At 44.9% G+C, this 18,795-nt stretch overlaps 12 protein-coding genes; 5 read left to right on the top strand and 7 right to left on the bottom strand.

The window, feature by feature from the left end:
* Positions 1-181: 181 nt before the first annotated feature.
* GSBLH_T00002320001 (uncharacterized protein) lies at positions 182-1,156 on the bottom strand. XM_013040860.1 has 5 exons: positions 1,099-1,156; positions 1,003-1,067; positions 798-970; positions 635-767; positions 182-603 (listed from the first exon to the last, which is right to left on the bottom strand). The coding sequence occupies exons 1-5, from the start codon at positions 1,142-1,144 to the stop codon at positions 190-192; spliced, it is 831 nt and encodes a 276-aa protein (XP_012896314.1). The 5' UTR covers positions 1,145-1,156; the 3' UTR covers positions 182-189.
* Positions 1,157-1,489: 333 nt separating this feature from the next.
* Positions 1,490-1,949, top strand: GSBLH_T00002319001 (uncharacterized protein; the record flags this gene model as incomplete). XM_013040859.1 has 3 exons in its annotated part: positions 1,490-1,495; positions 1,527-1,641; positions 1,674-1,949. 3 exons carry the CDS (start codon positions 1,490-1,492, stop codon positions 1,934-1,936), a joined length of 384 nt encoding a protein of 127 aa, XP_012896313.1. The 3' UTR covers positions 1,937-1,949.
* A 26-nt stretch (positions 1,950-1,975) lies between these two features.
* Positions 1,976-2,467, bottom strand: GSBLH_T00002318001 (uncharacterized protein; the record flags this gene model as incomplete). XM_013040858.1 has 1 exon in its annotated part: positions 1,976-2,467. The coding sequence occupies one exon, from the start codon at positions 2,465-2,467 to the stop codon at positions 1,997-1,999; it is 471 nt and encodes a 156-aa protein (XP_012896312.1). The 3' UTR covers positions 1,976-1,996.
* A 401-nt stretch (positions 2,468-2,868) lies between these two features.
* Positions 2,869-3,440, top strand: GSBLH_T00006428001 (uncharacterized protein; the record flags this gene model as incomplete). Its single annotated transcript, XM_013040857.1, has 4 exons — positions 2,869-3,015; positions 3,047-3,153; positions 3,187-3,283; positions 3,315-3,440. 4 exons carry the CDS (start codon positions 2,869-2,871, stop codon positions 3,438-3,440), a joined length of 477 nt encoding a protein of 158 aa, XP_012896311.1.
* Positions 3,441-4,223: 783 nt separating this feature from the next.
* Positions 4,224-5,298, top strand: GSBLH_T00002317001 (Mitoferrin (Mrs3/Mrs4); the record flags this gene model as incomplete). Its single annotated transcript, XM_013040856.1, has 3 exons — positions 4,224-4,376; positions 4,535-4,987; positions 5,017-5,298. The coding sequence occupies 3 exons, from the start codon at positions 4,224-4,226 to the stop codon at positions 5,296-5,298; spliced, it is 888 nt and encodes a 295-aa protein (XP_012896310.1).
* Positions 5,299-5,527: 229 nt separating this feature from the next.
* GSBLH_T00006427001 (uncharacterized protein) lies at positions 5,528-6,694 on the bottom strand (the record flags this gene model as incomplete). Its single annotated transcript, XM_013040855.1, has 7 exons — positions 5,528-5,604; positions 5,635-5,936; positions 5,967-6,141; positions 6,173-6,275; positions 6,309-6,407; positions 6,437-6,573; positions 6,613-6,694. The coding sequence occupies 7 exons, from the start codon at positions 6,692-6,694 to the stop codon at positions 5,528-5,530; spliced, it is 975 nt and encodes a 324-aa protein (XP_012896309.1).
* Positions 6,695-9,200: 2,506 nt separating this feature from the next.
* GSBLH_T00002316001 (uncharacterized protein) lies at positions 9,201-10,168 on the bottom strand (the record flags this gene model as incomplete). XM_013040854.1 has 3 exons in its annotated part: positions 9,652-10,168; positions 9,466-9,617; positions 9,201-9,435 (listed from the first exon to the last, which is right to left on the bottom strand). The coding sequence occupies exons 1-3, from the start codon at positions 9,757-9,759 to the stop codon at positions 9,201-9,203; spliced, it is 495 nt and encodes a 164-aa protein (XP_012896308.1). The 5' UTR covers positions 9,760-10,168.
* A 1,240-nt stretch (positions 10,169-11,408) lies between these two features.
* Positions 11,409-12,307, top strand: GSBLH_T00002315001 (uncharacterized protein; the record flags this gene model as incomplete). XM_013040853.1 has 2 exons in its annotated part: positions 11,409-11,451; positions 11,500-12,307. 2 exons carry the CDS (start codon positions 11,409-11,411, stop codon positions 12,264-12,266), a joined length of 810 nt encoding a protein of 269 aa, XP_012896307.1. The 3' UTR covers positions 12,267-12,307.
* Positions 12,308-12,319: 12 nt separating this feature from the next.
* On the bottom strand, positions 12,320-13,035 carry GSBLH_T00002314001 (uncharacterized protein; the record flags this gene model as incomplete). XM_013040852.1 has 4 exons in its annotated part: positions 12,873-13,035; positions 12,711-12,842; positions 12,566-12,679; positions 12,320-12,535 (listed from the first exon to the last, which is right to left on the bottom strand). The coding sequence occupies exons 1-4, from the start codon at positions 12,927-12,929 to the stop codon at positions 12,320-12,322; spliced, it is 519 nt and encodes a 172-aa protein (XP_012896306.1). The 5' UTR covers positions 12,930-13,035.
* Positions 13,036-13,146: 111 nt separating this feature from the next.
* On the bottom strand, positions 13,147-13,636 carry GSBLH_T00002313001 (uncharacterized protein; the record flags this gene model as incomplete). Its single annotated transcript, XM_013040851.1, has 3 exons — positions 13,147-13,234; positions 13,264-13,501; positions 13,534-13,636. 3 exons carry the CDS (start codon positions 13,634-13,636, stop codon positions 13,147-13,149), a joined length of 429 nt encoding a protein of 142 aa, XP_012896305.1.
* A 2,183-nt stretch (positions 13,637-15,819) lies between these two features.
* On the top strand, positions 15,820-16,774 carry GSBLH_T00002312001 (uncharacterized protein; the record flags this gene model as incomplete). Its single annotated transcript, XM_013040850.1, has 4 exons — positions 15,820-15,993; positions 16,024-16,311; positions 16,344-16,664; positions 16,697-16,774. The coding sequence occupies 4 exons, from the start codon at positions 15,820-15,822 to the stop codon at positions 16,772-16,774; spliced, it is 861 nt and encodes a 286-aa protein (XP_012896304.1).
* A 133-nt stretch (positions 16,775-16,907) lies between these two features.
* GSBLH_T00002311001 (Short-chain dehydrogenase/reductase) lies at positions 16,908-18,003 on the bottom strand (the record flags this gene model as incomplete). Its single annotated transcript, XM_013040849.1, has 5 exons — positions 16,908-17,201; positions 17,236-17,341; positions 17,373-17,606; positions 17,639-17,826; positions 17,860-18,003. The coding sequence occupies 5 exons, from the start codon at positions 18,001-18,003 to the stop codon at positions 16,908-16,910; spliced, it is 966 nt and encodes a 321-aa protein (XP_012896303.1).
* Positions 18,004-18,795: the final 792 nt, after the last annotated feature.

Below are 18,795 nucleotides of genomic sequence, written 5' to 3'. Positions count from 1 at the left end.
TCATTCATTCATTCATTCACTCATTCACTCATTCCATTCATTCATTCATTCATTCATTCATTCACTCATTCCATTCATTCATTCATTCATTCATTCATTCATTCATTCATTCATTCACTCACTCATTCCATTCATTCACTCTCCCTCTCTCTTTCTCTCTCTCGTTTCCAACAAACACTCCAAAAACCGTTACAGACGAACCTCCATCGCAATGCCGACTTTGTGGTTTCCCTTGACCATATCATGGAAGTCCGTAGATCCCGTCGCGGAGACGGCCACGTTCTTGGCCAGCTGCGTCTTGTAGAACACCGCCAGTCTTCCCTCCGCATCCACCTTCGTGCGGAACTCGCTCGTCGCCGAGGGCTGGATCCACACTCCGAACGCCAGCTGCGGCTTCATCACGTCGAGCGGCAGCTTGCAGGTGGCTCCCAGCTTCACGTTCTTGCGGCACTTCGTGTACAGCGCCATGTTCACACCACTGAAGTTGCTGTACGACGCCACCGACAGCACCACCTTGCGGCACATGCAGGCAGCCGCCAGATCTATATTGTTCTCTCCCTCCTTGGTGCGAGTCAGCTTCGCTCCAGCCATCATGCTGCTTCGCTGGACATTACACGGAATGATAAATATGTACCGCGAACACGCCGCTCGTCGACATCTTCTTCGCAAGAAGATCGTAGTTGAAGTCCATCGCGAAGCTGTTCGACAGGTACTTCATGCCGCAAGTCATCTTCTTCAATGCGTAGGTGCTGGCGTCCGCCTGCGTTCTAAACTTCACGAAACCGGCACGAAACTACCGGAGCATCAAGGTCGTGCCCTTAACCAGGTTGGGCATGTCCACATCACAAACAGCATTTCCATCGTTCTCCAAAGACATCTTCTTTATATTCAGGTACTTGTGGGGCTTGAAATCGACCGAGATCTTGCCAGTCAGGGCAGAGGTCAGGTTCTTTCCCTCAAGAGACATATTCTACATATCGTAATATGCACAAAATGACTGACGCATCCGCAGCGAGAATACTTCAAGGTAGCCTTCTGGTCAAAGCAGTAACCATCCTTCAACACATCTACGCATTGGCGAAGAACCATTTGCCCTACCGAACGCGTCCTTGTTGATATCGTCGAATAAAACGGAGGTGAACATTGAATAACCACTACGATTCTCTTTTAAATGTATGGGTATTATGTGTAGGAATTAATTGGTACGTTATTCTATATATGGTACCCTATTTGGATTTGAACAGATACATCCTATCTTACTCAGCGTAGTGTGCGGAGACCCCAGCACTTTGACAATAACCTGATTGGCAGCGGTTCCCATTTGAAAACCCTATCTCTTCACCAACCCAAAATTTATGCTGCACATAACAGTAATCAGCGGATCCAAGCAAAAGTCGCTCCCCATTAAACAAATATCGTTCGCTTTGACCCTCGAGGAGAATACCGCGGTTCTTGATTAGATTCAATAAACCACTAAAAATCAAAGAGAATGAGCGTATGGGTGTATTGGATTGGGTTACGTGTAGGAGAACGATACATCTAAGGCATATCCGTTGGCTCCTAGCGAGTTGACTACTTCTATTCTTGATTTAGTCCAGCAGGCTTCGAACTATCGTCAGCTGAAGAAGGGAGCCAACGAGGGTAAATTGATTGGTGATTCATGTGACTGCTAGCGACCAAGACTTTAAATCGTGGAAAGTCGTCCTTCATTGTGATGGCTGCGGACGCTCAGCCTCTGGAGATCATTCTTCACATTCCTCTGCTTTGCGAGGACAAGAATGTTCCTTATGTGTTTGTCCCGTCGAAGATTGCTCTGGGCCGCGCCTGTGGAGTCACCCGTCCCGTGGTTGCCTGCTCCATTATTTCCGACGAGAACTCTCAGTTGAAGGATGCGATCAACCATATGAAGATCGAGATCGAGAAGCTGTTAATCTAATCATCTGTTTAGAGAGCGGTTTTCTGAAACAAACAAACCATATTGAGAACTCCCCTTAACTTATTCCTTGATGGTCTTCCAATCCATGACCATTTCGGTATCCATAGCAGACACAACAGTCACCAGAACGGTCTCAGTACCCTTATCCAGAGCCTCCTGGATTCCAGCCTTCATGGCCTCATCGGTAACCTTGCAATCGACCTTCTCCTCGCAAGCATCGTTCATCAGAGTCAAGAAACCCTCAGCGTCCATATCAGTGACCTGCCATTCCTCTCTCTTGATGACAGGGGCCTCCACAGAGTGAGAGGTGGGGCAAATAGTTTCGTACTTTCTGCCAGTGAAAATATCAATACCCACAATGGTGGCCTTAGCATGTCCATGCTTTCCAGTCTTAGAGGTAGAAACCTCAGCGACCTTGCAGGGCTTTCCGCTAATGACAATGAAATCACCCTTGCGGATCTTTCCGGCCTTAAGAGCCTCAGTATTGGAAGCTCCAGCATCAACGTCAGAGAATTCCTCAATATCACTCATTGTACTACTCAATTAAAAGCAACTCATATCCCTACCCAGCAGATTACTTTTAAAAATTTATGTGGGTATGGTCTAGTCTCTAAATAACTCAACCCTATTGTGAGCAATTCCGTACGGTGAGCATTTCAAACTATTATGAATAATCACTATACAAACAATACAATATTAATCCGCTTTTTAGATAAATGTAAATACATCAAGATGTGCTCGAAATATGATTTCCTTGCGCTTTCCCAGCACCCATCGACTCCTCGCCCATTTTTCGCTTTGAACTAGTTTGGGAACGGCATATTTTTCTCTGTGCACTGCTTCGAAATTGAGTTAGCGAAATAACGCTCATTCCACGAAATGGCAGTTTTACAGGGGAGTTTCACTCACATTATTCAATTCATTTTTGCTACATGAACAAGTTTATTATCGCATTCGCGCTTGTATTACTCACTGTCCAGTGTGCAGTGTCCGATTTGAAGACAGAGGAAGAAGCTCTGTCATACTTGGCAAATGTGGAGCAGGAGAAAGAGAAGTTCGATCCCACGCTAATTGGGAAGGTACAATGCAGATTGGAAAGGTAAAGAGTAGTGCATTGAGTTATCTTGGTGGAAAGCGGGAGAAAAGACGATCTTACTTGCGTTCCAGTATGGATTTGATATCTCGTCTGACTTTTCTGCTGCAGTATCCAAGCAACGGTACTCCTGTGAAAAGCTTTTGATAACGCGTAGAACTAACATCCAGAAATTGCAGAATATCATCAACAAGAACAAGGAGGACTACAATATCATCTCGCCTTCCTTCCAGTGGGCTCAGGGTCAGAGTGATGTACTTTTCATGGAGTGGTTGAGACGTCTAGTTGAAGATGAACATCAAGCTGACTCACAAGTGGGATAGTCCAGCTACCCTGGGTTGTACCGTGGAGTCTGTGAAGTTTGAGCCTAGCAATGTGTACTTTGAGGCCAAGTGGTATAATCGATTGTGAGAATGTCATTTCTAAGCCCTTCTACGAAAAAGAAGTACGTACTGAACCTGAAACTGATGAAGCAAATCAATCCCGATGTACTTTCTTTTTCTCTCTCTCTCTTATTCCACTAGTACTGCTCTTGGAATGAAGCTGCGGTTGGCCGAATCGTTCTGAGCATGAAGAAAGCAGCCGCTGGAATGTGGGACAACATCATCGTGGTAAGGATCGAAGCGAGTGTGGAACGTAGAAACACCCGCGAATGCCTCGCAATATCCATACGTGGTGGAGCATGAAGGACCAGCTGGAGAAGGAGGATCGCGAGAAGGAGCTGGCGGAGGAGCGGAAGATGGATGAGCAGCGAATGGCTGCGGAGAAGATTTATTGGGAGGAGAAGAGAAAGGAACGAGAAGAGAAGGAAAAGGCCGCCGCTGGTGCTGCCGCTACTGCCGCTACTGATGCTGGTGCTAATGCTGCTGCCGCCGCTGCTGATTGGATTACTACAGAGAAGGAGAAGGGAATGGAGACAGAAGCGGTGAAAGAGACGAGGGGAGAATGAACAAAACGAGGTTGAATTGTAAAACTATTGATTTGTTTGTGATATCAAAAGATAGCAGGGCTGGATAGGGAAGAATCTGTTTGGCATAATAATGAATAGATATGAAGAAATGGGGAATCATGGAAGACCTCAAAATGGTTTACAGTTGTTCATCGATTTCATTGTTATCATACAATGAGGCAAAAGGAATGTGAAGTCTCATTTTTTTTCAATTTTGGTTTCAATACTTGGGTGTGAATACACAGATGAGTGATAATTATGACTGGGAAGAATGGAATGAGTCGGCAACGACTTTTCGTCAGCATGTGTTAGCTGGGTGTGTAGCCGGAGTTTCTGAACATATTGTTTTCTTCCCCATAGATACAGTTAGAGTATGTGCGATACCCACTTTCGATCATGTCGTAGACCAATCTACAAGCAGTGAGTAATCCTAGTATGACAGATGTTCATAAATTTGGGAATTATCATTCGCATGTTTTTAAAAGAGTAACTTTAATGGTCTGCTTTTATTTTCCAGCATCATTACATCCAACTCCAAAAATTCCGTGTGGTAAAGCACTCTATCCGGAGTGAGGGGCTCCGAGTGCTATGGAGAGGGATGTCGATGACCATTACGGCTTGCATTCCTGCTCACGCACTCTATTTCTCAATTTATGAATATACAAAGCGAAAGCTTGGCGGAAATGACAACAAACATATCCTTTTCGCTTCTTTCTCAAACAGTTTTTCCTTTACTTCACTGCATGCCAACGCCTCTGCAATCGGTGGAGCTCTTGCTTCTGTGGCCCACGACGCAGTGATGACTCCCTTGGACGTGGTCAAACAGCGCATGCAGCTGGGTCTTTACTCCAGTCCCATGACAGCTCTGCGCTCGATCATCCGCTACGAGGGCTTCCGGGCGCTGTACTCCTCCTATTTCACCACGATTTTAATGAACGTTCCGAACGCGGCGGTGCTGGTGGTGACGAACGACTGGATGAAGAGCATTTTGAACCCCTCCGGCAAGCAGGTAAGCGTTCCGCGCTCTCTCAAACGCAGAACTTCAGTGCCTTTTTGGTAAGCGGGCTTGTGGCTGGCTCGCTGTCAGGCTTCGTAACTTGTCCTTTAGATGTGATTAAAACGCGAATTCAGACGCAGACGACGGGAGCGGATGGCGTTCTCCGGCGATACACCGGGTTTTGGCAGACGTTGAAGCTGCTGGTGAAGGAGGAGGGCGTTCGATCGTTATTTATGGGCGTATCGACGCGAATTATGCAGCAGGCGCCCGCGGCCGCGCTGAGTTGGACCGTGTATGAGACGGTCAAGCGATTGCTCGTGTAGAGTGTTTGTTCGAATAAGGTGGATCAAAGCATGAGACAAACGGTGAGAGGATTGTGAAATACACACAGGACGAAACAGAAGGTGAAACAAAAAGGTGAAGCAATCAACACACGCAAAGAAAAACACTACGAATACCACAAGGTTCCCACACAAATCTATCAAAAGACCAGTCGACCCATTTATAAACAAACAGAGAACAAAAGGCAAAACATATGGCGAAACAAAATCGCTATAAGCAAGGGATGATGATGAGCAGATTAATCCCGATAAACCAGCACCAAAACTTGGAGACCTTCTTACGCGTTTCTACACGTCAGCCCTCCTCTTCAGCGCTACGCAGTGCTTTCATAAGCTCGTAGTCCGTGCGGTCTTCCTCCTTCGGAACCATTCCTTGCCGCGTGATGTGTTGTTTGCACACCGGACAGGAGCTTGTGACGTCCAAAAACCAGGGATCCAAACACGCTTTGTGGAACAAATGGCCGCAAGGGAGGCGCTTGACGCGGTCCTTCACTTGGAACTCGCAGAGACAAATGGAGCAAGTGGAATTGCACTCGATGACCTTCTCGAGATCCAGAACGCCGTTCTCTTTCTGATGAAACCCGATGATGTGACACATATCTCTCCGGATCGATGATCCTCTACTGCTCAATCAGCACACCGAAACGCACTTGCGAGAGATGGTCATCGTTTTGATGCTGTTGTAGAGAGTTCGACGCCTGCTGATGACTCGCTTGACAATGTTGCTGTCGGAAAAATAACACTTGGAACAGATATACAAGATAATGATCAGAGCTATGTAAATGGCTAAAACCACACGGCCACCATCTGCTGTGATTATATTATCTAAGCATCAACGAAAAATCAGAGAAATCACATTCACCAATTTCACTAATAGACACAATTGTTACATTCGATTGAACGAGGCTCATAAGGGTCTCCCCGTCTTTCATGGATATATACACTGAAGAAATATTGATCTAGACAGTTAGGAAAGCATATCCATTCGCTACAAGAGAGGCAATGGTATCGTTTGTTGGTAAGGTGTCCAGATAATAATCTCGAGCGATATTATCCATAATGACAACTGCTTTGGCACCCGCGTTCTCCAACTAAAATTGACAGAAACACATTCCCGTACAAGCCACACTTGATACTCAAAAGGACAGCCAATATCGTCATCACTTTTCATTGTCAAAACGATCTGCTCAGAATAGTTCTTCTTAACATCCTCACAAACGACTTGTGGATCCGATACAACTAAAGGTCCTACAATAGCTAGTATTAAAAAAATCAACGATCAATTACAGCTATTACCGTAGTACGGACCGAATTCCATATTTCTGTGAATTAGTGTCTCATTTACAGGGAAAATGACTTCTAAAGCGTATACATCCATGAAAAACAGAAAGAATAAAACATTTGTTATGAGCATACACTTTTTTTGAAACATCTTACAACTAGGGTGCACTTCGATTGCACTGATTTCAACGTTGCTGCTATCATAATCGACTTCATATTGATCATACCAACCTCATTGGAAGACAATCGGAAATAGTAATGTCCCTCAATTTATTTTCCTATGCTGATGACATGAGTGAGGAAGAAAGTCAATCCATAAGTTCGGAAGAGAAGTATGTTCCATTCGTGCATATTTGATTCTATTAGCAATCAGGAGGAGAGAGGAGGTGAGATGAAGGATTCAGCTGTTTGTACAGATTCCAAATCTACTGAAAAGAGTATGGAGTTATGGTAACGGAAATACAATCTAGAGAAAATCATTTTACCATCGTTTAATTTGTCAGAATCAGACACAGTCCAAAGTTCGGGTTCGTCAATGTTTGGTGCGAGCTCGTCACCCTTTCCTCTCCCTCTGAACGCTTCCAGTCGAAAGAGAGAAGCAATTCCCCAAGAACAACCCAAGAGACAAGAAATGAAGAGGTGGAGTATGAAACCTTGTCAACTAACACGAAATATCCATTCCACTGAAGACTTAGGAAGAGATTAGATGTTCCTGTTTGTTTGCAATTCTGCTTGATCTGAAAATAGAATGCATCAGTGTACTCAAAGGTCATACTGGCATGCTCAAAATCACTGACTTCGATCTCATTCACTTTTTGATGGAATTGAAATGTCTGTTTTCCAGATTAGAATTTTATGTGACGGACGAGGCTAGCAAATTGACGAGCGAGGAGAATGGAAAGACTCTGTGTTCACTAATTCGTCAGGAAGAGGGAATTATCCATTCGTTCCTAAATAATTTTGTTACTCTTATTATTGCAACGAGAGAGGAATATTCAAAAGTCGTGGAAAGTCCGCGTTACCGTTCGGACATACCTGTTGTGTCTCCGAATTGGGTATTTGAATGTATATCCCGTCGTTGTCTTTTCCCATATGTAAGTTCGCTTCCCTCCCTTTTCGATGTAGGATTGCTTCAGTGCTGATCCCTTTTTCATATTTTCAGAGTGTTATTTTTATATCCTAGCCTCCGATGAAAGCAACTTTTCAGACCTATCCTCTACCGTGCAACATTACGGAGGGACTGTTTATTTTACGTTCAATGACTGCATAACACATATAATCCTGTCCACGAAGGAACAAGAGCTGCCGTTCCCAACACTTTCTCAGACATCTTCCCACGTTCAAGTTCTCTCTGAAAACGAGATATGGCGCTGTATTTCCAACCTCACTCCCCTTCCTTCCTCCAAACCACACCGAAGCCATCCTCTTCATATTCCCTCCGTTCTCTATCGCCCTGTTGCTCCCTCTCCGCTTTTCGCCGGCTTTCTTTTTCTCCTTTATCTCCCCCATCCGTAGCAGCGCTTCGCCCTCCCTTCCTCACTCCTAGCTACGAGCAACGTCTGCTTTCCTCTGTCCTCTCCACGCACGGCGGCGAAGTCCACACAATCGTTCTTTCTCTCGCCACATCTGCTCTCCACCTCCTCCAGCACACATCCAAACGCTCCGTCCTCATCACAGCCGAGCGATCTGCCTTCGTCTCGCAGCTCCACGCGCTGGCGCCTCGCTTGGAGCTCCGTTCTCCCGACTGGGTTTTCGATTCTGTGGACGGATCGCTGCGCGATTCGCTCGAAATTATTTACGAGCCGCTTCCTCTGTGCGGGCTGCGCGAGCTGCGGGGCGTGCGAGCGACGATCGAATCGGATCGGAAGGAGGAATGCGAGCGAATCGCGCGGTGTGTGGGGATTTTGGTGGTGGGAGAAGGGTTCGAGGTCGTGCTGACGGAGAAAGAATGGGAGGAAGGGAGGAAGGAGAAGGGCGTGCGGTTTGCGTGGGTGCTGGATTGCATTCGGGAGGGCCGAGTGCTCCCGATCCAGCGCTATTTGTGTGGATAGCGAGTTTGTTTGTTGAACAAAAACGAGAAAAAGGTCAAAACATGTATTTAGCTGGAGGTAAGCAAGACAACAAAGAATCTACAAAAGGAGTAATCTGCGTAGACCAGCGACGCGCCGATCTCGTTCACCACCGGAATGTATTTGAGGTTCCAATTGAAATCGTCTGCCGAGATGTGGAAGTTGCGAGCGGTCTGCTTGTATCCGGAAGCGCCCAGATGGATTCCATGCACTATTTCTCACACGCCCACAACGACCAAACAAGCAAACGTTGCATCCAGCAACCCGCCTCGCAGCTGCTTGGGGTATTGTTTTATGTAGTCCGGATGCAAATGCGGGAGAGACATAAGATAGTTGTCGATTTTGTAGCGACCGATCACCGCATCCGCCATCTTCTCAAACGGGAAATCGTGCGGGAAGATGAAGTAGTCCTATGCCTCACGAGAGAGCCAGACGCGCACGGCTGAGTTGTAGTTCCGCAGACCTCCGCGGCTTGTGTACTTCCGATAGACCTGCATGTATCCATCGATCGAAGTCGTGTTCAGATTGAACTGCTTACTCACCTGCGAAACGCGACCCGCAATTTCGAACTACGTCGAACCAGATCGAAACCTGTACGTTGGAAGAGAGAGTGCCGATCATGCGGTTGTAATTGAGGATCGATAGGATATTGAACACGGTAACAGGAAGCAGGATGTCGCTGTTGATGTATCCGTAATACGCACTGTCAAACTGTTGTTTTGCCTGCACAAACATGCTCCGAATCAGCGGAAGGCCATATCGGTTCTTCCTACCAATCAAGAACGATTGAACGAGCTACTTGATTCCACGAGCCGAAAACACGTTTTTGGACTGAGCCAAACTGATTAGCGACGGGGAGGAAGTGAAAATAATACCCTTGAATCGAAAGTTGCGTTGGAAGAAACTGAGCATTTCCAAATGTTGGGTAATGGCATACGTTTTTCTCAGTTTCTATCGGTTAGTTTATCGCTGAATGATGTTCTACCTGCGAGTCCGCAGTGGTGAACAAAACAAGGTCGTAAGTATGATTGGATGAGACGTATTCGTTTGGCTCTAACAGATGCAGATACCGCGAGAGTTTCCTCAATCCCATGTTTTTCTTTGGGATTTTGAAGAAGGAGTTTGCAGAAGACGTGGAGTTGTCATTTTCAATTTCGTTAGAGTCAGCAGAGTCGGCAGATGATTCAGAAGTGGATTTCGACTCATTGCTCGACCCGGATCTCCTACGTCTTCTCCGATGATTGTTTATGACACTAGCAAAATACACATTCTTTCTCTTCTTCTTCACAGAGACGCCACCTGTTTGGACATTTTCGCTCGTTTCTATTTCGGTCTCAGGCTTCTTTTCTTCTTCTTCTTCTTGTTGTTCTTGTTGTTCTTGTTGTTCCTCTTTTCCTGCATTCTTTGTTTCTTTATCTTCATTGTTCTCAGCATCTTCCTTATTCTCATTGCTTTCCACACCCTCTTTATTCTCCGCACCGTCCCTATTTTCATCACTCTCTCCACTCTCACTATTTTCCCTTTCTACCCTCTCTTCACTGGTTTCTACCACTCCTTCTGCCTGATTACTTATCGCAGAATCATCTTCTTCGTTCTTTTCATCATTGTCTTCAATACTTCTTTCAATAGTCAGCTTATTGCTTGGTGATTGCGTAGGTCTCAAACTAACAACACCAGGACCATTAACGATCGCTGGTATATCGCCTACCATGCCAAAAGAATAACAAAAATACCTTTCTTATTAACAATCTGTTCTTCTGGTAATTCAACTTCCATTTCGCCTTTTCTCTCCACACCAAGCAACTTTACATTTCCAATTTCAGTTTTGGAGATAATATCGACTTCATCCCTCTCTCTGGGAAAAATCTCGAATAAATTATCTTTAAAATGCGATTTCATCAAAAAATAATTCACAGACTAACATTCAGTTTCAGTAAACGATCGTACCACACAAACTGCGCATATCAATAACACACTAATGAATTTTAGCACCATCGCATTACCTCCCAAGAAAAATAAATCAGGCGAGGTAAGAGACAAAACAATTTGGAAAAGAGAAGCAAGCGAGAATAATGCGGTCAATTATACCAAAGAGTGTAGTGTTTGTGCTTTATGTCCCTTGTACCTTTTAGAGCTTCGGCTGAATGCATGCACTCGGGAAGTCTCAGAAAAGCGTCGAACGTGTTAAATGACGATGAATTAGCGTATTGGTACAGTGATAAAGTGTTTCCAATCCTGCCTTTCTATTTTAGGTGCTTCCTCAGACATTGACATTTACATTTGATAATGCCGAATCATTTAACCAAATTGGAATTACGTTTCAAGGGGGATTTGCTGGAGATGTAACTATGCGTACTGGAGCTAAATTATAGGAAGTGCAAGTCTATTTAGGTTCCGACGATGGCAAACTTGTGCCGTTGGGTGATGTGTATTATCTAGATGATGTCAACAGTGAGCAGGTGGAATGTGCTAGCAGTCTAGTTATCAATAGATACTGGATATAGGCCAGGTAACTACCAAGTCAATAATGCTTCAGTTCAACTGTGCATATGACATGTACAGTCGCATTATAGTATATTCTGTTCGTTTTAGAGAGATTTTGTCTGTTTGTGCGATCAATTCGTAATATTAATAATTGTACCTATAACAGTATTAACTCCATATTGAATAAGGGTGCTTCGTTCGGTAATTGACCCGATTAAGTCATTGGTATAATGGAGTTTATTATTGTTGTGTAACAAGATGGCTATTGGTATGTATTTGTGCTGTTGGACCATATACTTTCGTGAATAACCTGTTTTCTGTGATGAGCAACGTTCTTACCGATTTCTAGGCAAATCTCAGAAGAAAGTCAGTAAGAAAGGAAAGGGAAAGAAGGTGATTGATACCATGGCTAAGAAGGAGTGGTACGATGTGCGTGCCCCGAACCAGTTCCTGGTGCGTGATGTGTGCAAGACGCTGGTGTCTCGTACTTCGGGATTGAAGATTGCTTCGGAGGGTCTGAAGGGACGTATTTTCGAGGCCAATCTGGGTGATCTGAGCAAGAACGAGGAGCAGGGTTACCGCAAGATCAAGCTGCGAGTGGAGGACGTGCAGGGAGATAAGTGCATCACCCTCTTCTACGGAATGGACATCACCCGCGACAAGCTGGGTTCTCTGATCAAGAAGTGGAAGACTCTGATCGAGTGCAACGTGGAGGTGTCTACCACCGACGGTTACAAGCTGCGTCTGTTCTGCATCGCGTTCACCCGCAAGCAGGACAACCAGAACAAGAAGACTTGCTACGCGCAGGCCTCTCAGATCCACCGCATTCGTGCGAAGATGGTGGAGATCATCACGGACGAGGTGTCGAAGTGCGATCTTGCGACGCTGGTTCCGAAGCTGTGCATGGAGTCGATCGGTGCTCGCATTCAGAAGGAGTGCAACAAGATCTATCCTCTGGAGAACACGCTGATCCGCAAGGTGAAGATGATCAAGTCGCCCAAGATCGATACGGTGAAGCTGATGGAGCAGCACGCCGATGTCGTGAAGAAGGAGGAAGAGGGCGTGAAGGTGGAGGAGACTGTTGCTCCCATGGCTGGATCGGGAGGTCGTCTGTAAGCGTTCGTTCGTTTCCTTTGTTGCACAACGATGATGATTGGGGTATGTTTGTTTTAAACAATACATAAGACTATACAACAGTTACAAGGTTTGGATCGGTTCTTGCGCAACGGCTTATAACGGGTCAATGCAAGCAACTGCTTCTGATTGAAGGCCTCATTACGATAGTTCTTTACAGTTTGGATAGCCTCCAGATTCTTCATTCCACTCTCGATTAACGCAATGGTCACGAGGGTAGGAGCCCGCCCAAGACCAGCCTTGCAATGAATCTACCCATGAGACACCAGAACGACTCACACGGATATCGTGGCTTTCGGGTTCTTTGATTCCGGCCCAAATCGCGACTCGCACAGTCCAATAAATCGTGTCACCACATCTTCAGGTGGAATGGAACCATCTGCAAACACAAATTGCTGAGAATGTTAGGAAATTTGAAGAGAGTACATGACTCTGAATTCCTTGACTCTTTAACCAGTCATCGGAGTAATGACATTCTTCACAAGTTCGAACGACGTCTGTGACGTTATAGCTCTTGTACAGCTTCTCAAACTCAGTCAACTCAAAGTCACGGGGCATCTACTTAACATCTCAGCAGGTAGATCATACTCCGGTGATAAGGAACCGCATCCCTTCGATTTCAAGGAAGGTTGGGGGAATCAGCATGGTCTAGACTTCGTTAGAGATCTACTCTTCAACACAAACATTAATTTCTCATAGGAGGCATCACAGCATCTCACTGACTACCTACTGTTAATAAAGTTACAGTTTGACGAACTCTTTTTTGATTTTGTATGGTTTGATAAATCCCGCGGTTATTTTTAAGATGCTTCTCCAACAAACATTTCACTGTCGTCTTCGTTCCGCTTTTCCAACAAACATTTCACTTTCGTCTTCGTTCCCGCAGCTTTCGACGCATATCATTCCGAGCATCCAGAGGATTCCTGAACTGCAATTCTTTGGGCGTCACTCTACAATGAACCATTTCTCCCTCTCAAACCTCTTCCTTCGCATTTCTCTCTCGATTTCTTGCGGAGTGGTCTTTGTCGTAACTCGATCCACTGTTCCGATCAGTCGATAGCCCTCTTCCTCCGCAAGCATTTGCATCCTCATATTGATAAAATCGCGGTGCTCCTGGATTGTCGTGCGCTTTGTCAGATGGGTCATCTTCGCTCGATAACTCTGCCGACGACGTTTATAATCGCCTTCAGGCAGCGCAGCGGGCTTGTTCGACGCTTCTAGACAAAAAAGCAGAGGAATCAGTCCATACCCTTTGATGTTGTGGCTTCCCTTTGCTCAATTTCCCATTTCGAGAGAGGAGCGGTCTCGGATGCCGTTGGCACTCGCTTTGTCACCACAAACGGATCGCCCATCCGGATCAGCTCGCTTCGAATCCGCCGAATTTCTGTTTTGGCCAAAAACTTCCACAAACTCAACACAAATGACTGCAAATCACATAGAAACTTGAGAAAATACGCGCGTTTTTGATCCGAAAAACTGGTACAGCTCCGAGACCAAAATGTCAGGATGGGAAGTACTTGTGTTCAAAAGCAAGCTGATGACCAGATTCACCAGATCCTGGTCTTGCAGAATGCTGAGCCTTGCAAATAGCGTGGAAATCTGGACATCCAGACGAGATATGCTTATCAAGGGTAACTGTACATTTAGGAAAGTTGGAGGGAGTTGTTTCAAGGAATTCACATATACTTCCATATCCGATGGATCCATGCGGGAAAGAGACTCGAGGGGAACAACCATCTCTTTATAAAGATTGAAAAAGAGCTACCAGTTGATTCATGATAGGAAGTTTTTCATAATCGATCACTTCCTCTGCCTTCTTCTCCTCATTGTGAGCTAAAGTAGCAACGAAATTAGTGGAATGTACTCGAAGATTGCAGCTCGGACTCAGGATCAAGATGAATTCGCCTCAAGTGGGGTGCAGATTCGTAGAAAAACCCAATATCTTCGTTTAAATCTTGATCAATTTTGTATTTGTGAACATGCCACTAGACATAACAAAAATAGAGAATAATATGCCATATGTTCTCTATATGTGTTTTTATATACGCGATGTGTTTTATCCAGAGGGCAAACCATATACTCATCCTCATCAGGAATATTCAAGTCTTCCTCTGTTAGTTTTGCTTCTTTCAATATGAGGAGCACCTTGTTCTCGCAACTCTGAATAAATACAACTATGCACTCAGTACCTTTGAAAACTCAAGGAGTGACTGCAGCTTCGCTTTTAACTCGTCCGTCCCTGCTGCAGACATTCAAAAAAGCAAATTCACTTTAAAGATGACTTTTGTTTGTTCTTGGTGTTTTGACAATAATAGTTTGAAATCCCAAATATTTGAAAATTCGAAGAGTGGGAGAGAACTGTGCCTTTGACTGTAGATGAATATCTGCTACTTGGATTTGTTGATAATTCACGGTACTACTTTCTTGGCAGCGTATTGGTGGAAAAATCGATGTACATTGTTTTGGATGTGTGATTAGTTAGGCAAGACACACTCATCGAGATAAACGCTATGTTACCTTATGGATATATTGTTGTTGGCGTAATTAATGCTCGTATTCTCAAACTCGTGATGGCTATCGTTTAGAAAAAGAAGACTTGTCTCTATTCGATAAACCTATTGCTGTGGTTACATTCGATGAGTATCTATATGATTTCAGCATACATCTCTCTGATGGATCGGAGGTTATTGAGGAAAAGTGCGATTCGATGGAGGTGGTGCTTGAAAAATATGCGTTGATGAGAGCAAATTGTATCTGTTATGCAATTGCTCCACTTGTTTGTCCAGACCAAGAAATTCTTGATTCATTCATCAGCTCAATCGATAAAGACACATTTATTCTAGTGGGAGACATCCTTGTCGACTCTTCCTCTACTGGAACGATTGAGGATGCAGTTTCCTCGGTTTCTCCAAAACATTATCAGAATTGCCCGAATTGGATGAATTCTGTGATCGAATTGGAATCCGCGGATAGTTTAGAGAGCAGCTATTCTCCTTCCATTCTCACTTTGCATGACCGAAATCGATGTTTCTTGTTTTGTTTGCTTGCTTGAACGTAGTTTTCAGCCTGCCGTTTGACGTTTTGCTGCTCTTCCACCGATCGGATTCCATCGCTTCGGTGATTCCAGCACTCAAACAAAGTTTGTTTGATTTGTTTTCAATGAATTCCAGAGTTGAAGCAGCAAGTTCCTTTCTTGTTTCACTCAGGTATTCTTGATCCATTCTCATCAATCCAAGGAAAATCCGTCCATTTCTGCGTTTCGCCTTATCTGCCGATCACATTCTTCCATTCTTTAACACCCCATCCATTCATTTCAGACCTAACAAAACTCGCTTCTCAACGCGAAGCCTGGAAATCCGATCCCGAATTGGATTGGCGAAAATCGTGGAATCATCGCTTCGGACTTCGACCCAATTGTCCCTATTTCCGAGACTCCAATTCTCTGTTTTCTCCCACGCAAAACATCGCAGGCGACGCCTCGTCGATTCATTCGCTTCTCTTCATTCCTAGCGTTCTCTGCAATCCACACAAAGCCATGCCTATCGTCGAACCCAGCTGGCTAATCAGTGGAAACATTCTCTATTTCCACTATGGACATCAGGGACTGAATGATAAAGGCTGGGGCTGCGCGTATCGCTCTCTGCAATGCCTTCTCTCGTTCTTTTCGTTGAACCATTACGTGGATATGCGCGTTCCTTCGATTCCTGAAGTACTAATCGAATGGAGAGTGCGAGAATAGATTCAGCAGGTGCTGGTGGATATCGGAGACAAACCTGCTTCCTTTGTGAACTCTCGCGAATGGATTGGGAGTCAGGAAGTGGGATATGTGCTGGGATCTCTCTTGGATATTGATTGTAAATACATTATTATCGAGAAGGGAAGCGAGGCGAAGAAGTACATGAATCAACTTCGCGACCATTTTATGAACCAAGCGACGCCCGTTATGATTGGAGGCGGCGTGTTGGCGTTCACTTGCATCGGCATTTCGATCCATCCGAAAACGCAGGACGCAAAGCTGCTCATTCTGGTACTTCTTCGATGGTTGCAATCTGATCGTAGGATCCGCATTACACGGGCAAGGACGAAGTCAAATCGATTCTATCCGAGAAGCAGAGATTGGAGGGGTATTTCGGATTTGGCTGCAGCTGGAAGACGCTCAAAGAAGTGTTCAAAGCGAGCGAATTCTATCGACTCTGCCTCCCTCAGCGGCCCTTCGCTTATTTGTTTGTTTGTTGCACAAACACCGACGAAGTAGTAGAAGTAGTAGTAGCATTTTACAAAACAATCAGAGACTCTGGCTTCGATTCCTGGCGATCTGATTCATTTCCTCTCCCCTCACGATCTCTGTCGTCTCGCCAATCACCATACTGGCATTCCGCAGTTTCTTATACAGCGAGAACAGCCAATCGAAGGCCGCTCGGCTCTCTCCCAGACCCACATCCTCCACAAACGGGCTTTTCACCAATCCCTGGAATCTCCACTGCATGTAATACAGATTGTTCGGGTCCAGATCCTTGTATTCTCTGCGGTGCGTGCCGATATGCAGCAGCGTGCGAGCTCCCACGCGCGGATGCAGCTGGATCGTCGGATAGAAGAACCTACACTTCATGCGTTCCCTCGCGCCTACCCAAGAAGATAGATCAACCCGGACATGTTTCGGAAGAACTTGGGCGAAGTTCCCGTGATGATGAGTCCCGGACAGGCCTCGAAGCTCTGCACGCCCAGACACTGAAGATGCTCGTTGATGGCGGGCTGCAGCAGATGGACGAACCATTTGTGCGAGTAGAACGAGTTGTGTCCGTTCAGGTGCTGCGGATCGTTCCAACTGAAAGCTTCGCGACTGCAGGTGGATGAGCCCGACCACACCACGCGGCCTGGAAGATTCGCGTTGGTGAGCAGTAGCTTGAGCTCTTCGATCTAGAAGTTAGATGTGAGAGAAAAGGAGAAATACTAAAATGAAGGGGGAGAGAATCTGCTGACAGAACTCGATGCCAAAACCATTGTCGCCCACGCCCAAATTGGCTGGGGTGATCATGTACTTCCCTCCTGGACGAGCTCTAAAGGTGAATCGAATGCAGAGAAAGCGACTTTCCAGTGGTGAAAAAGTATCCGATGCTACCAGCTCGCAATGTCTCGTACATTACGTTCCAATCCATTGATTCAATGTTTACAACACTGTTATTCAAATATAGTACGTCAAGGCGTTTCAAGATGTGCCGTATCCGCTTTGCAAAATGGAACACATTTATTGGATTATCCATATCCACGGAAAGTACTGTAATACGCCCATATGGAAAAGTTCTCAAGATTTTCCTTTTCATTCTAAGACGTCAGAAACCGAGCTACTCTCCCACTTAATCCCCACGTTCGTCGATTTAACTCCAATAACAACATGGTAATGCTTACGCACAAGCTTTCTAACGAGGTTAAAGCCCACAGCATTATCCGCTCCCATGACAAGCGCTGTGCGTCGTTCGTTACCGTTTACATAGACATAGTGCTCCAGTTTTTTATTAAACCACTTGATGACAGAGTCGGCTGTCTATCACTCAGTGAGAAGCAGAAAAGAACGTACAGCGCGAAATGTATTGTTTGAATATAAATAACTCAGAATAACAACAAATCCAGGCAAGGTCCAAACATACTGCAAAATCCAGAGTAGTATAATGTTAATTATATTACTGATGAAGTTGCGTACATGTTTGAATTCTCTTCTCATTTTATATTCTGTTCAAACAAGAGAAAAGTGCACAATTGTCCTATATTAATTTGTTTGGGAGCATATTCTATTTATTGCTCTATCTTCCATTTCGACCCATGGAGCGAAGAATGATGTATAGAAAAAGTTCAGATCCCTTTCCTATTGGATTTGGAATTGGGTCAACAAAAATAGAGAATGCACGTTATTTTGCCTATGTAGTCTAATGGCAAGGATCCTGTGTGAATCGTATGAGGTCGAAAGTTCGAGTCTTACGAATTGCTATTTTATCAAACAGGAAATTGCTTTTCTCTCAGCTTTTCAACATGCTCATCTAAAACTTCTATATCTTTATTCACATCGTTCTTCAATGCGGCAATAGCTTCATGCAACTGCAGATTGGACTTGTTCAGATCTTGGATTAGGAAGTACATGCCGGCGAATGAAGCCAGGATGAATCCCCACAGGAATGGAGATATTCTTTGGGAAAAGGTGCTCTTTTGGGTCTTCATTTTCTTATATGAGATTGCTTCTTTTTCTGCCTCCTTTACAACTTTCCGAATCTCCAAGGGCATCTCGTTACTAGCAACTTGTACACTTGGTACAGAAAATAGCCTCCTTGATACATTGATTGTACGTGGAAGCAGTCCTCGTAGACACAGAGACTTCGTCAGCAAGCAATTCATAGGGTTATTATTGAGAAAAACAAAACCGAAGAAGTCCCGCGATTATACAGACATTTCAAATTCTTACACTACACAAGCCATCTACAGCTAGCTATATCAAATCGCCCGTCCCGTGTCGTATGCAAAA

This window comes from Blastocystis hominis (genome assembly GCF_000151665.1).
Source record: "Blastocystis hominis, Singapore isolate B (sub-type 7) whole genome shotgun sequence assembly, scaffold_19".
Taxonomy (NCBI): Eukaryota; class Bigyra; order Opalinata; family Blastocystidae; genus Blastocystis; species Blastocystis hominis.
Note: the sequence above shows the minus strand (reverse complement) of the source record. Positions and strands in the feature narration are given on the sequence as shown.

Bases quoted from the DNA above. Each gene is read 5' to 3' on its own strand.
- GSBLH_T00002320001 (XM_013040860.1), bottom strand. From the start codon at position 1,144: ATGTTCACCTCCGTTTTATTCGACGATATCAACAAGGACGCGTTCG. The intron at 1,068-1,098 runs GTAGGGCAAATG...GCCAATGCGTAG, and splicing joins TATCAACAAGGACGCGTTCG to ATGTGTTGAAGGATGGTTAC. The intron at 971-1,002 runs GTCAGTCATTTT...TACGATATGTAG, and splicing joins AGTATTCTCGCTGCGGATGC to AATATGTCTCTTGAGGGAAA.